This window comes from Brachionichthys hirsutus, chromosome 10 (genome assembly GCF_040956055.1).
Source record: "Brachionichthys hirsutus isolate HB-005 chromosome 10, CSIRO-AGI_Bhir_v1, whole genome shotgun sequence".
NCBI lineage: Eukaryota > Metazoa > Chordata > Actinopteri > Lophiiformes > Brachionichthyidae > Brachionichthys > Brachionichthys hirsutus.
The window spans coordinates 12,503,164-12,520,286 of NC_090906.1; the positions used below are offsets into that span (position 1 = coordinate 12,503,164).

General features: G+C 41.9%; 2 protein-coding genes across 2 annotated transcripts; one reads left to right on the forward strand and one right to left on the reverse strand.

Annotated features, from left to right (window-relative positions):
* Positions 1–632: 632 nt before the first annotated feature.
* On the reverse strand, positions 633–5,817 carry LOC137900331 (solute carrier family 22 member 4-like). The gene is made up of 10 exons (XM_068744394.1): positions 5,428–5,817; positions 5,235–5,338; positions 3,277–3,431; positions 3,008–3,179; positions 2,793–2,919; positions 2,409–2,497; positions 2,073–2,287; positions 1,365–1,547; positions 1,109–1,244; positions 633–729 (listed from the first exon to the last, which is right to left on the reverse strand). Exons 1-10 carry the CDS (start codon positions 5,815–5,817, stop codon positions 633–635), a joined length of 1,668 nt encoding a protein of 555 aa, XP_068600495.1.
* Positions 5,818–9,462: 3,645 nt separating this feature from the next.
* On the forward strand, positions 9,463–15,598 carry LOC137900498 (organic cation/carnitine transporter 2-like). The gene is made up of 10 exons (XM_068744590.1): positions 9,463–9,861; positions 10,004–10,107; positions 10,546–10,700; positions 10,791–10,962; positions 11,094–11,220; positions 11,377–11,474; positions 12,095–12,309; positions 12,587–12,769; positions 13,338–13,473; positions 15,514–15,598. The coding sequence occupies exons 1-10, from the start codon at positions 9,463–9,465 to the stop codon at positions 15,596–15,598; spliced, it is 1,674 nt and encodes a 557-aa protein (XP_068600691.1).
* Positions 15,599–17,123: the final 1,525 nt, after the last annotated feature.

Below are 17,123 nucleotides of genomic sequence, written 5' to 3' on the forward strand. Positions count from 1 at the left end.
TGCTAATGCTAACAGAAGGATTTCTGAAGAACAAGCTGCCTTCACTTTTGAAGTTAGCTGTGAGAATAAATAACTGCCCTGTGCGTCAATTACGTGACAAAGTTCATCGTTCGGACGGATGATAGGCATCCATCGACGGAATGGGCACCCCTGATTGGTCAGGGTTAAAGCCCGCTACTGCCACCTAGTGTGCACTGCTGCAAAGTGCAGCAGCGACATGCAAATTAAGTGGCTCAGTCGATAAAAGCACTGGTTGTTGGGTGGAATGTTTTCAAGCAACAATAACACAGACATTTACTTGTTTTTAATTTAAAGAGTACATCAAATCTGGCCTTTTTATAAGCTTGTTTCATTGTTCTTTTTTCTTGTGTAAGAGATGTAAGACACACATTTTAATACCATAAAAAACATCAGAAATATGACAATTTGTTCCCCAACCTTTCTTGAAAAAAGTTGAATTAGCAAGTATCTACTCAGTAAAAACAATCCTTAAAGCTTTTAAAAGAATAAAAACCAGCAGTTTGACTTGAGGATTCCACTGTGGATGGTTGGGATTACATTTTCCAAATGTAAATTACAAACGATCAAACAATGATAGGTTCAGTCCTGCCGTTTGTATTAAAAATGAAACATTAAAGAGTCTGAATCTCAGATTTGGATTCTTGCACAGGTGTGTTGCTTCTTCCTCCATTTTCTACCAATTTCCTCTTTTTTGTTCCACGCCACAACCTGCAATGAAATCCCATAGAAAGATTCAGAAAATAAGAAACAGCAATTCATGTGGCTCATTTTGTTCTGTCCAATAAAAACTGTTTATATCGGAATTATTATTCTGAAGCTCTTCATAGAAAAACATGCAGGAACAGCAAAATATAAAAAAACTGAATAGGACATATATACTATCGTATCTACAGTATACAAAGTCCAAAGACATGTTTCAACAACGTTTTCAATGTTAAAATTAAATATTTTTTTGTGAACTTATTCTGGATCGGATCCAGAAGACATTTTGCATGATATTGCAATATTGGACGCCGGCAAGAACATATCTTCCTTGGCAGAGGTAAAGAAAAGGTGAAGCAATGGCAACTCAGTGAAATACACCTACACCTGACATTCTTGAATCTGGTCCAATGTTTCAGGAAGATCTCTATTGAGGGTCTCTGGAAGGAAGAAATTCACCAAGGAAGAGGCGATTGTGAGGCTTCCCATGACAATATAAGGCAGAACCTTATTATAAGTCCCTAAAAATGAAGGAAGAGCAACATTTACATTGGAAAATGACATTAATGATGATTTTTAGATAAAGTATCTCAATACAGGCAAATGTGTGTTGAATATCCAATACACTTGACAGCATTTACTTAGATATATGACATAAGGAGCTGTGATGCTGCCAATGCGTGCAGCAGAAGAGCACATTCCCAGGCCAACGTTCCTCAGCACAGTGGGGTAAATCTCCACAGTGTAGACGTAGACAACTCCGAATGCCATGGTGAAGCCGAACTTCCCAGTCATCTCCAGTGCCAGAGCCAAATAGTGAAGGCCTGAGGAGGAGAAATAGAAACGACCTGGGTTAAGTTATGAAAGGTTTCCATTGCTGTTGGTGGTTTGGAGAAATTCTTATCAATAATCAAAAATTGTAATGATTATTTTGTTCATGCATGTATAACCTATTATGTTATGTTAATGAAATGTTCTAGATGTTGTCACATTGTAATTTAAATAAGAACTAGGAAACATTCCTGTTAAATGTTAAAGTTTAACATTTTTCCTGACCTTATTCCGGATCAGATCTAGAAGACATTTTCCATGATAGTGCATATCGGACCCGTTTATGATGGTGATTTGTTTTGAAAAAGCCTCCATTATAAGTAAATAGGAAAATCGAGATTTATTTTTGTATCCAGACGGGTATCCGGATCGCTCTAAAAATGTAATGGGATCTAAATTAGACGAAGACACATCTTCAGATTTCAGCAGTTTTTCCCTAATTCTGCTAACAAACAGTCATACAGATAAACAAACGGTGTCAAAAACATAACCTCCTCTTTCGGAGGTAATAATCTCACTATCAGGGATGAACTGGATGAGGAGAAGAACCCCCCCTCCAATGATCAGGAACACAGACAGCAGTGCTCTTCTTGGGCATATCTTGAGCAGCCAAGTTGAAATGATGTAGGCAGGGACCTCAGTCGTAGCCGATAGAAAACAGTTCATGAAGGGGTTGCCACTAAGGTTGGAAGTGTTCAGGGACAATCCAAAATACCCGACGTTAATGGCCATCCTAAAAAAAATGTGAAAGCAAATTAGATTAATGGAGCCTATTTATATATTTTGTTTTTCCCCCTCTAGTTTGTTCTAGTGAGTCGCACACTCACACAAATGATTAAAGACAAGCCACTCACCATAAAAGCAGACACATCAGCGTGATGCATCTGATGTTCTTGGATTTCATGATATCAAGCATTGTATATTTCCTGCTTGGAGCGCTCGCCTGTAGGTTAAGATCAATACCGATTTTATGTGGCGACACTGCCCAGACTCAAATATGTTCAGAAAATATTCCGTTTTTGGAAAGCAAATCAGGTTCATTTTTGTAAATGCAGTAATGAAATTACAGAAACATAATTACCTCAAAGTAAATGTTCAAACCAAATAAAAAAAAACTTGTAGGCTCAAAGTGACAGAGAGATCTGGAAACTTATGTGTGTTTCAAGTCTACAAACAAAATCCAAAGGTTTTATAAGTCACAGTATTTTTATATTATGCAAAAAAAAAAAAAAACGTACCAAAGACTCCCTAAAAATAACTGCTGGTGCTTCAACGTTATTTTTCCTTGCAGCGTCCCTCACTATGATCTCGGCCTCCTCCACCCGACCCTGAGTGACCAGCCATCGGGGAGACTCTGGTATGAACCTGCACAATCAAATAAATCAATCATGAGTCCTTCTGGGGGAGGGATCATTATAGGGATGCACAAAATCTGACTCTCAGGTCAACATACCACCACAATGGGATGTAGACCACAGTCGTCATGGACAGCACGGCAAGAAAGGTCCTCCATTCTCGGATAAAATATGCAATCCAGGGTAGCGTCATGTACCCAATGCAAAAGTAAAGAAAGGCCCCGAGAGTCGCGAAGATCACTCGCATAGTTTTACTCAACAGCTCCGTTCCTGTCCGAGAGAAAATCACATAAACATGTTGAGCGATTGAGCGTGTGACAAAACAATATTAGAATGTCCGATAAGACATAGCATGAGGATTGGTTACCTAGTACAAAAGCAGAAATATACATAGAAATTTGGGCGGCTCCAACAAAGAGGTACACGATGCAGAACATCGTCCAAGATTGAGAGAAGGACTGAATCAGGACGAAGACGCACTGAGCCGCGAGCGAGATGAAGACGACCTTCTTCCTCCCGAACCTGAGCGGAAACAGAATCATAGACTGGTGATTGTGACTGTTTCATTCACTGAAGCCTGGACGGAATGATAAATGCTCGTCCAGCAATGTCTAGAGCTCGTCCAGTAATGTCTAGAGCTCATCCAGTAATGTCTATAGAGCTCGTCCAGTAATGTCTAGAGCTCGTCCAGTAATGTCTAGAGCTCGTCCAGTAATGTCTAGAGCTCATCCAGTAATGTCTAGAGCTCGTCCAGTAATGTCTAGAGCTCTTCCAGTAATGTCTATAGAGCTCGTCCAGTAATGTCTAGAGCTCGTCCAGTAATGTCTAGAGCTCTTCCAGTAATGTCTATAGAGCTCGTCCAGTAATGTCTAGAGCTCGTCCAGTAATGTCTAGAGCTCGTCCAGTAATGTCTATAGAGCTCGTCCAGTAATGTCTATAGAGCTCGTCCAGTAATGTCTATAGAGCTCGCCCAGTAATGTCTAGAGCTCGTCCAGTAATGTCTAGAGCTCGTCCAGTAATGTCTAGAGCTCGTCCAGTAATGTCTAGAGCTCGTCCAGTAATGTCTATAGAGCTCGTCCAGTAATGTCTAGAGCTCATCCAGTAATGTCTAGAGCTCGTCCAGTAATGTCTAGAGCTCTTCCAGTAATGTCTATAGAGCTCGTCCAGTAATGTCTAGAGCTCGTCCAGTAATGTCTAGAGCTCGTCCAGTGATGTCTAGAGCTCTTCCAGTAATGTCTATAGAGCTCGTCCAGTAATGTCTAGAGCTCGTCCAGTAATGTCTAGAGCTCGTCCAGTAATGTCTAGAGCTCTTCCAGTAATGTCTATAGAGCTTGTCCAGTAATGTCTAGAGCTCGTCCAGTAATGTCTAGAGCTCGTCCAGTAATGTCTAGAGCTTGTCCAGTAATGTCTAGAGCTCTTCCAGTAATGTCTAGAGCTCTTCCAGTAATGTCTATAGAGCTCGTCCAGTAATGTCTAGAGCTCGTCCAGTAATGTCTAGAGCTCTGCAACACAGGCCGAGGAGAACGCCAGCAGAGACGAGACACGTATTCAGCATTCAGGCAGGTATGAATAATAAGTAGCTTATTATGGGTAGACATTATTATAGGTAGACATTTTACAAAAACATACAATAATAAATATATAAAAAATATATCATCACCTCTGCCTTTAAGATCATGTGACACGTGATCAAAAGGCTGTAACATCTGCTGACCCTTGCTTTCTCAACCACCAACCAGAGGGTTTTGACAGCTGTTCAAGATCTGAGCAGTTCAGCACATCTCCTCACTGCTGTGCTCCAAGACCCCCCCCCCCCCCCGCTTTGCTATGACCAAGCGACATGCCGGTGATGTCTGTCGGAGCGAACCCACCAAATGCTCTTCACTCTACAAATAATATGGATGAGCCCATTTAATGTGCTGCTTCTTTGAACAAGCTCACTAGACTTCATGGGCAAGAAGCACAAAACGTGGCAACAAATGAAGCAGAATTTTAGAACCACTGGTGAGGAGCATTTGAATTTTTTATTTCACTAAATAAGCAACCAGATCATAATTCTGAGCATACAATCCACATCATATTACACAGATATGTTTTTGTACTACTCCTGGCCTAATGTTTATTTTTATTTTTTACTCTAGAACATTTATTGGAAACAGAAACGTTTGAATATTTGTGAAACAATGAATGTAAAAAAAAAAAAAAAGCAGTGAGGAAACCACAAAGTAAAGATTCTTCAGCTTCAACAGCAGATGGAGCCATTTCTTCACCATATCAGCGCCTATCCTCTCGTAACATTCACGACAGAAAACGCCTCTGACATACCTGTCAGAAAGCTGGCCGGAGATGAGGGAACCAAGGAGGTATCCCACGAAGAAAGTTGAGGAAGCAAAGGGAACTTTCCACTGATCATCACAAACAAGATCCCACTATGAGAAAAAAAGAAATGATGCACATAAAAAAAAAAGACGTTCTGAAATTCAACATTTCACACAGAGTCATGCACATTGGTCCTAACCTCTGTGACGATGTTGGACTGGTAGATCTCTTTACTGTAGTCCCATCCATCGACACACTGTTCCTGCTCCAGGTTGGTGAGGTTGACGTCCCGGCCAGGGACGTATCCTGCAGCAGAGAGATTTCTCACCACGTCCAGTCTATATCTGCTGCACTTGCTCTGCACCTCCTCGCCATTCACTCGTGTGAGGGGAATTATGGCATTCCTCCAGTCCGCCGTTAAGTTAGCGTCGGGGATGAGACAGTGGTGTTCCGGCACTGCCCCAACAAAGATCATGTAAAATCCATTGAAGCCAGTTGAAACAAAAATGGTGTTAAGGAGGAAAAATTTGGTCCAGAAATATGGTCCAGTCTGTCCTAGGAATGCAGTGTCTTCATCATAGTCTCCCATTCTCCGTAAGATATTGAGGAAGAAGAGACCGTGAAATGTGGGATTCCTCTTCAAGTCCTCTGGGTTTTAGGGTTGAGCTCTCAGTGGGACAGATTGAACTGGTGCCCCGGTGGGACGGAGCCAGAGAGGAAAGTCCAGCGGGACCTTTCAAAGTAAACGTTTCCCTCCAGGAGTCACTTACAGCTGGATCCACTGTGTCTCAGTTAATCAGGAGGCAAGCAATTAATCAGAGAGATTGATAGACATGATCTACTCGAAGAAAATCACATAAAGCTTCCGAGTGAACAATGTATGCACCCGCCCCCCTCGCCGCTGTGGCCAAAGTGTGGTCCGAAGCGCATTCCACACTTAATAAATACCCCAAAATCCTTCACGCGCCTGTACTCTAAATGTTGCTAATTAGCACTCAAAAATCACTGGAATAATTCTAAGCCACGGTGCAGAAGCAAAACGTCTTTACATTTTGTGCTTTTTGTGCGTTTTATTAGGATAACCTGCAAAAATGACCATTTGTAATGTAGTTTTAGAACACACTTATACCGTGGCGTAAATGTGTTAATTACATGATGTAATGGAATTTAGCCAAGTATATACCAAAGTACACTTTTTGTAGTTTTCCTGAAGTAATATTTGAATGCAGTACTTTTACTCGCAATAAAGTATTATTATGCTTTGGTGTTTCTAGATTTCTTCATATTCTATTAGAGCTGTGAATATTAATATTAAAAATGTCCTCATTTACAATACATTTTGATGCAAAACTGGCACATCTCAAAGTTCCCCCTCAGCTCATGCACTGTCAATACCTCGAATCAGTACTTGCATTTCAGCGAGGTCATCAGTGACCTTCAAACGGAGGTCAAAGGAGACCGATGCATCACGAGGGTCAGGTCATTGGTCATGTTCGAAAAAGACAAAATAAAAAATCATCCCAAATTTAATGAGAAAAATGTAATGAATTCTTTCAATGAATTACTCGGCGTGGATGCAATCATTGATTAGCGTCACCGTGTCTGCACTGAGACGTGGAACATGTTTGTGTAGATTTTACATGTTTATGCAACGAGACGGCTGGAGAGACTTTGGTTTATTTGTATACAGATAAGATTAGCTTTTATGTAGATTATCCTTTCTCTTTAAATGTCGAATTGAGTCCATTGCAAACGCAATCTCACTTCCGAGGCCTGATAATATGTTGGTATTGCAGAAATCATCAAGAAAAATGAGTTTTGCATATTAATAAAATGCATTAAGAGACACTTTTAAATAAGCACTTGTGTATAAATGGAACGTTGTTGATCAGCTCGCACAAGCAACTAATGACCAATGAATGATTAACTATCCTGTTCAATAAAAAAACGCTACATATTTATGTTTGTGAGTTTACCCTTTCCCTCCCAGGAGCAACGGCTGTTCAACCTTGAGCCTGACTGAGGGGCCTCCATCCGCCATGCTTCCATACTCATGCAAAACGCGATTGAGCCAGAAACACAGAGGAGATCACGCGTGAAGGATTTATTTGTCTCAATCATGTAAGCAAGTTTGACCCAAATTTGGACTATTGAACTGGATTACGTGCTGTGCTGGAATTCGGGGAGGGGCGGGGGGGGGGGGGGGGGGGGGCTCCTCAAGACCTTACCACTTCATCTGAACTGAAAACAACTTACAAAGGAGATGGCTGAAGACTGCACCTGGAAGTAATCTCCATCTCTAATATTAAATGCACAGTCGGCCGGAACGCAAGCGTACCCTCATTTTTTTCTCTCAAAAAATCTCGACAATATCTGCAATCCGGATCCGATCCGGATAAAATTCATGGTGGTAAGATAGAGATCCCAACCCTGCACAATTGTACTTGTACTTTTAGGCAGCAGCTAATTGACACACAGCCGGCTGCTGCCTCTGTGAAAGCCGGGGAGGAGGTGCATCATCATACGATGGGTTTAGAGCCTTTTCTTAAAGCACCAGTAGTAAGAATCAGCAATCTGAGGGGCTGGGCTTGTAGATGGGGACAGATTTGGAGTCTGATTAACTCAAGAACACGGTGCTCATATCACCGCTGGGAGCAGGTGAGTCCATTATATTCAAACCTTGGACTGAAGGCTCGTTATTGCAGAGATAAAAGTTTTGGGCAGGTAAACTTCTTGAATTTACTAGTTTATTCCTCCTTAAAATGAGTGAAACTCTGATTGGTGCATTTTCTAAGAACATTAAATCAATCCATTCCCTCTTTGAAATCCCCCCCCGGGGTTCTTACTGCTACTTTGCACCCGAGGTAGTTTCTGTTATTCCAAACACTTACACAATGGAACGCAACTTTAATCATTGATGACTCAGATTCCAGGGTAGCGGCATAAGGTGGGTGCCGTTCGTTGTTTCTGCAAAATGTCTTTATTAAAGACAGCATACCTGTTAGAAAGAAGGACAATTAGGATGCCTAATTAAGAACTGAATAAGAATGAGAAGGGATAGAAAATTAATTAAATGGAAGGGGTTAAAAAAAGAAATTAAGCAAGAAAATCCAAATAGATGAAGGAGAATGTTGAAGAAACCGGCTGTGAAGAGTTACAGCCATAGTCTCTGTTTAGAGTATTATCTTCATAGATTTTAAAAGTTACAACAACAGCTGACAAGGAAACGTGCCTGATAAATGAGAGAGGCTATGAAGAGTTGAATTTAAAAAAAGAAAAGAAAACGGTAAATAACATTGTCTGATTCAATTCTGTCACATTTTCTTTTTCCAATATTTGACTAGAATTTTGAATTAACTGTGTTGGAATTGAACTTATTCTACATTTTATTTATTTAAAAACTATGCATTAGGATGTGTGCAAAAAAAAAAAGAAGCTTTTATGATGTCGCAAATAATTTGATGCAAAGCATATCTTGCAACTTGTGAACATCAACCTCAGTAACAAAATAATGTTATAAATGTTATAGGTTATAAACCTGTGTTCAAACAAGACGACTTTTATCACCTATCAAAGTCCATTATTGTCCAGTCACTTGCACAACTGCTTCACGCCGCTTCACGAAGACGGTTGTGTGCCTCGATATTCAGCATTGAAGAGCAGGTGGACCTTCCAGACTCTACAGGGCATGTCTGACCTCTACGTGGCATGTCTGACCTCTACGGGGCATGTCTGACCTCTACAGGGCATGTCTGACCTCTACGTGGCATGTCTGACCTCTACCTGGCATGTCTGACCTCTACGGGGCATGTCTGACCTCTACAGGGCATGTCTGACCTCTACGGGGCATGTCTGACCTCTACAGGGCATGTCTGACCTCTACAGGGCATGTCTGACCTCTACGGGGCATGTCTGACCTCAAGATGCTGAGGGTGAAATGTTTCTATTATATTTATGGGAGACAGTGTGTCTGTAAAAATAAAAGGTCAGGTTTAATATGGAGCTTGTGGAACATCTGTCTTCTGGATTGGCTTGAGAGGATATAAAAGCTGAGGAGAGCTCGCTGTTGAACGTTTCCTGTGATTGGCTGGAGAAAGTCCCTTAGTTTTAACACTCGGAAGCAACGGAAGTCACCATATATGGCTCCCTTACCTTATAAAGTTAAGCCCTTCATGTCTGACAATGCTTCCGTCTCGTTTTAGCGCTGCCGGCTACGGACAGCAACCGGACAGAGATGACAGACTTTGACGCAGAGACCGAGTTCCTCGGTGAATGGGGACGTTTTCAGCAGCAGACGTTCTTCCTGCTCTGTCTGACCGCCATCCCGAACGCCTTCACGGCTCTCTCCATCGTGTTCGTCGCTGACACGCCGCCACACCGCTGCCTCGTCCCCGCGCACGTCAACCTGAGCGCGGCGTGGAGGAACAGCAGCATCCCCCTGGAGGAGGACAGCCACGGCGGCGGGCCGCGACCCAGCAGGTGCAGCAGATACAGACTCGGAGACATCCGGAACTTCTCGGACGGGGGCTTGCTGCCCGGCGTTGACGTGAACCTGTCCACGGTGGCGACAGAGGGCTGCGTGGACGGGTGGGAGTACGACCAAACCACCTACGACTCCACCATCAGCTCAGAGGTTTGTGTGGAGCCTGGAGATAGTCACGTTTATAGATGATCCAAGACTTTTAGAGTTTGTTAGGATGTGATGTATGCATAAAAAGACAGAATACAAGATACTGCACCATATTAATCTGTCTTTTTCATTTTCTTTTTTGCAGTGGAACCTGGTGTGTGATGAAGAGTGGAAGAAACCAATGTCTTCCTCTGTCTTCTTCTGTGGATTTGTCCTTGGTGCTTTAATTTCAGGACAAGTGGCTGACAGGTTAGGGACAGACGAGCCACTTTTTCAGGGTGTACAATGTACTTCCTGCCCTCAGTGATAACTAGGGGGTGTAACGGTACACTCAAATGTAATTACAGTTCGGTTTGGTTTCCTGAGGTGCTCGGTTTGGTTAATTTTCGGTACAAAAAAGGCAGAAAGATATCACTAAAATGCTTTTATTTAAAAAAAAAGCGTAAAGGTTTTCGCTAGAAAGATTAACTTAACTTTATTAATTTAACTTTCTGCAGAAAGCACATATCTGGTTGTCGTGACAACATCTCCAGCAGTGAAGAAAACCCGCTCATTCACAACAGAGCTAGCTGGTATACAGAGCTAATGCAGAACTGAACATGCAAAAGCGATTCGGACATCATGTGAACCGTTACACCTCTAGAGATAACTGCGCTGGTTATTCAGCGTCTGCATCTGCTTTTCCAGGTTTGGGAGAAAAATAGTGCTGGCTGTTTCCATTGGAGTCACCACAGTGTCCGCCACCATCCTGGCCTTCTCTTCATCCTGGATCATGTTCTGTGTCATCTATTTTGTTATCGCAGTGACACAAATCTCGAGATATGTGTCAGCTTTCGTGCTTGGTACTCTCCTTTCTCCTCGTTTTGAGTTCTGAACTTGTTACTGGTAATCACAACGCTGAAGATTGTAATCCTAAATTCTGCTGTGCTCAGGGACGGAGATATTGTCCACACGTGTTCGGGAGATTTTCTCCACTATGGGTGGCAATCTTTTCTTCTGTGTGGGATACATGCTGCTGCCATTGGCGGCTTTCTACATCAGAGGATGGAGGATGCTTCTTCTAGCCCTTGCCCTGCCAAACTTCCTTCTTCTCACTTTATGGTGGTAGGTGTGTGTGTGTGTGTGTGTGTGTAAATGTGTCGTATATTATGGATCTCTGTTCGATACGCTTGTCACGCTTCATTCATTCTGCTGGAGCTTAACTGTCCAGGATTTCTCTCTGTGTTATGAGACAGGTGTGTCACAGAGTCTCCTCGGTGGCTGCTGTCTCAGGGCAGAGTAGAAGAGGCTGAGGCCATTGTGAGAGATGCAGCCAAAAAGAACCAAATCGAGCCACCTGCAGTCATCTTTGGTCCTTCGCATGTGAGATTTCAGTGAAATCCCTCTTACAAGTGCATAAAAACACAAAGGTTTTTGTTCATGCTTCAACAGCACATTCCAAAAAAATAAAATTCTCCTCTCTGCTAAACGGTTGCTTCGTGTTTTTGTTTTTGTTCCTCGTGCTCTGCTGTCCTGCAGAATGAATGCAAACCTGAGAGGAGGAAGGCCCACAACATCTGTGACCTGCTCCGCACTCGAAACATCCGCTGGATCTCTCTCACGCTGTGGGTAATCTGGTGAGTCCCTGCTGTCCCTGTTGACGTCCACATTCAGGACGGTGACCCTGCACACACACACACACACACACACACACACACACACACATCCACACATATGCAAGTGCACAGCATGTCCATGCATCACCTCTGACCACATGTCAGGACATCTCACTAACAACAAATTTAATGACCTGTCAGGTGCTGTGAAGCATGGAAATATGGTCCAAATCAGATTTAACTTCACAGCATGAATGTATTTTTCTTGTTCTCACTTCCTTGCCAGGTCTGAAAACAGTTTCATTTTTGTTTGGTTAAGAAACACATTTAACTCTTGAAGGAAAAGTATTTGTCCATAGCAGGATATTTTTTTTCTTCTCCAAAATATGAACGATACCGGCGACCCCGACGTAGCTGCCGCTATCCAAGAACATTTTGATTGAGGGCATAAACATCAGGTGATACTGGATATGATAGAATAGAAATCGAATAGATAGAAAGCCTTTATTGTCCTTGCATAGTGGCTACACAATGAGATCAGGACCCAGGTTGAGCAGTTTGGTGACTATTCAACCAGCTCTTTTCCGCCTAGGATAAATGTCTCAATGCGTTTTGTTTTTGTTCAACAATTATTCCGACAGGAATACCTTGACCGTGGCCTACTATGCCCTCTCCCTGAACACGTCGAACGTTCACGGCAACAAATACTTGAACTGTTTCCTGTCTGCTGCAGTCGAGATACCAGCCTACATTTTGTCATGGATCATGTTCCGCTGGTGTTCCAGACGACGGAGTCTTTTCTCAACCCTCTTCATGGGAGGATTGTTTCTACTTCTCACACTGCTCGTTCCAGCAAGTAAGAAACGTTATAAAACTAGATTAAGGCCTGACCCCCCCCCTTTGCAGGCTCCAGTGCTTTTATGCAGCTTTTGTCTGAATGTTCACTAAAAGCTCGGTCTCTAACAACACAGTCAAACACCCTGTCTAAGAGGAGCATTTCAAAAAAGCCCTTACGGTCTTGTTTCTGTTGAAACTTGCCCAAGTGCAAGCTGCAGAAGACACTAGAGAGTCTTTGTTTCTTGATATTCATTTTGTCTGAATGTTCTCTAACAATACTGCTTTATTTCCTCTAGATCTGGTGCATGTGGCAGTAGCACTGGAGATGATGGGGAAGTTTGCTGTGACTACAGCTTTTTCTATCATGTACGCATACACGGTTGAAGTCTACCCAACGGTATTGAGGAACACAGCTTTGGGCGCCTGCTCTATGGCCTCCAGAATAGGCAGCATCGTTGCTCCATACGCCATTTACCTAAGTAAGGATGGTCTTCTGCACACATGCTGAACATCTGCTTCTACGTGCAAGCAAATATACCCCAAAACACATTATTTAACTACAAATAAATATTTTGAAGCAGAAAAGTTCAAAACAATAAATTAATTAACATTTCACCCTCATCACATCATTATACTATATTTCGTGAACAATTAGGTTCTGTATTTATATTTGAAAAGAGAACCTCACCGCCTTTATAATTCTGATGCAGAGTGATTGGACAGAAAATGACAAAAGATTAGATTGACCAGAATCCCGTGCTTCTACAGAGACCAAACCACAGGAACAAACATGCTAGAACAAACGCTAGCAGGCTTGATTTTGGCACCCAGGCTGGACACACCAGTTTGTTGATGAGCCAAAAGCATTCAGTTCAAATTGAAAAGATGAAAAGCTTATTTTACGATCATGTGGATGAGATTTAAATGGCTAAACACAGTCACAACAAACTGGTTTAAGTCTCTCCGACTTTAGTCTTAAATAGGCTTTTCAATACCCTCCAGCCAGCGCTGTTTTTCACCGTCTCCTGCTTTGGTGTGTTGCCACAGGAAGCTATTCCATTTCATTGCCTTACATCCTCATTGGAAGCCTTACAGTTCTGTCAGGGTTGCTGAGTCTCCTGCTGCCTGAGAGCAATGGAATGCCTCTTCCTGATACAATCACTCACATGCAAGACTTTCCTGGGTAAGACTGCACCATCTCTGTCATGACGCATCCCGGAAACCAACGTTATCACTCTTCAGATTTCGATTTTTTGGCTTTAGTTCTCGTAAGTCTGTCAAGGTTTGGGCTGTTTTTATTTTCTACTATCATCAAGAATTAAAATCAACACTTTCAGAATGTAGAATTTTAGGTTTACACGTAGACTAAACAGGTTTATTTCAGATTTTGTCAATCGAGGTTTTGTATTTCATTAATTTATTCATACTAAGGCCCTACCACTTTTCTTAGAGGTAATTGATAGGGAAAAAAATACATTGTGCTTCATGAGCATTATATAATATGCAATATAAAATACATGCATGTGTCAAGAACTCTGAACAGATGTCAAGATGCAGAGGCAGAGACTGACGGTAGAGCAACAGAAGTGTTTAATCCAGAAAAACGTTTCGGTACAACAGAAAACAATCCACACTGGCAAATCGCTAACAATCAGGCAACGGTTCAGAGATGGCTGTGGCGTAAGACAAAAGGCTGGGACAGAAGACAGAGAGAGGGATAAGAAGGCACGGTGACGAAGGGAAAGAGGGGCAGGTGTGAGAATCAGAGCAGGTGTGACAACGAGAGGGAAATAAGTCAGACTCAGAACACAGGAAATGATGCAACACCTAAAGACAGGGCATGGAAACATCAAATAATAGAAGGCAAAAACCACGAACATGACAATAAGAAGCAATATAAAATTCGTGCTAAGATAGTAGGGGTGCATCGATTGCAATTTTCTGGCCGTCCTGCCGATACAGAGTTTGGCAGGTTGGCTTTTTTTTTTAAATAACTGACAGCATACACCTTCAATGTTCCAATCTCATTTTACTGAAACCAAACCAAACTTGTGCAACAGGTAGCACTGCAGACCTGTTTTAAGCTTCTCACCTTACTGCTTCTGCACAGCAGTATATTTTGCTTTTACAAATAAAAGTAAATGACAAGGTTTGAGGTCGTTAATAAAATAACTGTCGACAGGACAAACTAACAAAACAACCGAAACTCAGTGTCCTGAGTTTACGTTTTTCTTTCTTGTAGTGAAAAAAGAAGTAACTTGCAACATCTTACAGGACAGAAAGCTCCTAAAAGTCATACATTCTACAAAGAAATAGTCCAGCATGTTTAACATAACATTCTCATAAGCCAACGGGTAATGACAAGAATTAACATGGCGTAGGTCATTTCTGCTTGTGACTTCTTTTCTCATCTACATGTCCAGCCAAGCTAAACGGTGCTTTCAGGACATCAGGGGGCGGAGAGATATGCTCGTGCAAGTAGGCAGGCCTGGCAGTGATCTAATGGCAGAGCAGAAGGACACAGATCGGCTTCATATGTAGAAATCGGCGCCGATCGATCGGTGCATTCCTACTGAGATGTTTACTACAATGCCCAATATTCAGAAATTGTAAATGTATTATGCAAGAGTTGATTGATTTGCTTTAATTTAAACTCCATTTATGTACAAGAATGCACGTAGTCTTTTTTGCATCCGCCATTCACTAGATGAGATGAATCTCTAGATGGAAGCTCAGATGCTGCAGCAATAATACTAGTCCTGTACTTTCCCGGTCGCCACAGCCAATCAACCTTTTCCACTTCACCTGGGGCCTCATGTGCAAAAGGTGCACCTGGCACGTACTTTTTCACGCAAAAGTTCTGATGTATCAAGAGTGGAATGACTGTGGAAATGTGCGGTGCCTCACTCCAACTTCATGGCTGGCGTACGCACGTTGCTAGAGCTGTTGGCCCTTTGGCGACACTTAGAGGTGATGCTGGGAAACTGTTATATTAAACAGTGTCTTTATGTTCTGTTTGTCTGTTCTAATTTACTTATAGAGAAAAAAAAATCGAACAGCAAACCTCAACTGACACCTTGTGGTGCAAAGTGCAGGGACACGTGTCACAATCTACACTTGAGGCTTTCATTTGGATTCATGCATCCTTTTTTCTTTTTTTTTTCTTGATGAGATGATGTTAAAAAAGACCTTGATGTGTTTTGCATTTCCCCCTCCCATCCAGTTGTTGTAAGAAGACACCTTATAAGCTCACCCAAACGGAGGAAAATGAACCTGCTGCTGAAGGGAAGTGTCCGGTTGTCTCCTGAACCAGGAACACCATTGACACCCACCTCAAACCTACCTCTACCCTAAACTCCCCTGTTACTCCTACTGCATACGTCACTGCTGTCGTACATGTCCTGAACTACTCTGACTATACTTCTCTGCTGCTCCAGACTTCCTCATGCAGTACCACAGTTCCTCTCTGGGCACCCTGTCATAGGCTTTCTCTAGACCTGTACTTTTCCATTGCTAGCCTCAACGCAATCATTGCGTCCGTGGTATATATGTATTCCTTAAGACGTGGTTGAAGTTTATTTTGTTAATCGAGTTCATTGTGTTTAACAAACGTAATACTCAAAATGCAGAAAACAAATATGGACACAGTTGGTGAAAGATTAGCAGAGATATATTGAACAATCAGCAAAAAAAAAGGGCTTGTAGAGATTCTCTTGACAAGCATGGGCTGAGCATGCAGTCATGTTTGTAATATACAGTAGGTGTCGGCAACCTAAGACACTTGTGTCCTACCTGGCATGTGAGGTTATTTATGATGACATGCGGAGAGGCCAAATTTATTTATTATTATTATTTTTTTTATGTGATCTTGCCCATCACCTGCCCTCTTGGCAGACTAGCCTTTCATGTTTTATTAAGTTCTAGTAAGAATACTTAAAGGACGCTTTCCTATCGACTCCGCTAAGTTTTGTGTGTTTCTTACACAACACTGATTTATAGACGTGCACTATTATATAATGATCAACTAAGCCAGCAGTCCCCAACCTTTTTCCTGCCACAAACCGGTTTCATGCCGGGCAATTTTTTGTGGCCAGGGGAGTAATTAAATTAAAAAGGAGGAATATAATCTTACAAATAATCTTTATATTATGCACTTGCAATAACTATTAAACAATTATTACACCAATATCTACTGTGGTTTCAATGATTGCTTCTGTCCTTCATGGTCACGTTTTTTCTTTCTTTCATGAATTCCAAGTTCTTGTCTTTTAATCCATGGTTCTTGGTCTCTATGTGCCGAAGCAGTTTATAAGGTTTCACTATCTCCTTATGGCAGAGCGGACTTGCTACAGAGTCAGCAGGTGTCTGTTCCCGGAGGGCGTCGGCTCCTCTTCTTCCTCCTCAGTTTGCCTTTTTCCTTTTGCAAAGAAGCTCTAAAAGATGTTTGCTTTTTCCTCATTTTTCCGAGTTTACTGATGTTTTTTTAGTAATGGATCACGTGACCAAGAAAATTCACTGGCAAATGTTACATGGGAGAAAATCCGGTCGTTTTTCAAAATAATACACCGTTTAGACGGTAATAATCGCTGCAACGTAAATTAAATAAATTAGTTATTCTTTCTGTGCGGCCCGGTAATAAATTCCTTGCGGACCGGTTCCGTTTTATTAAATAAGTAAGTGTTGGCACTCTGGGCTTGAGTATATTGTGAAGTGGCACGCGTCATGAAAAAGGTTGCCTACCCCTGGTAGATTTTACATGTTTATGCAACTAGAGTGCTTGTTACTTGCTTGATGAGTGTATTTTTATTCTCTAAATTTTGCAAATATATTATT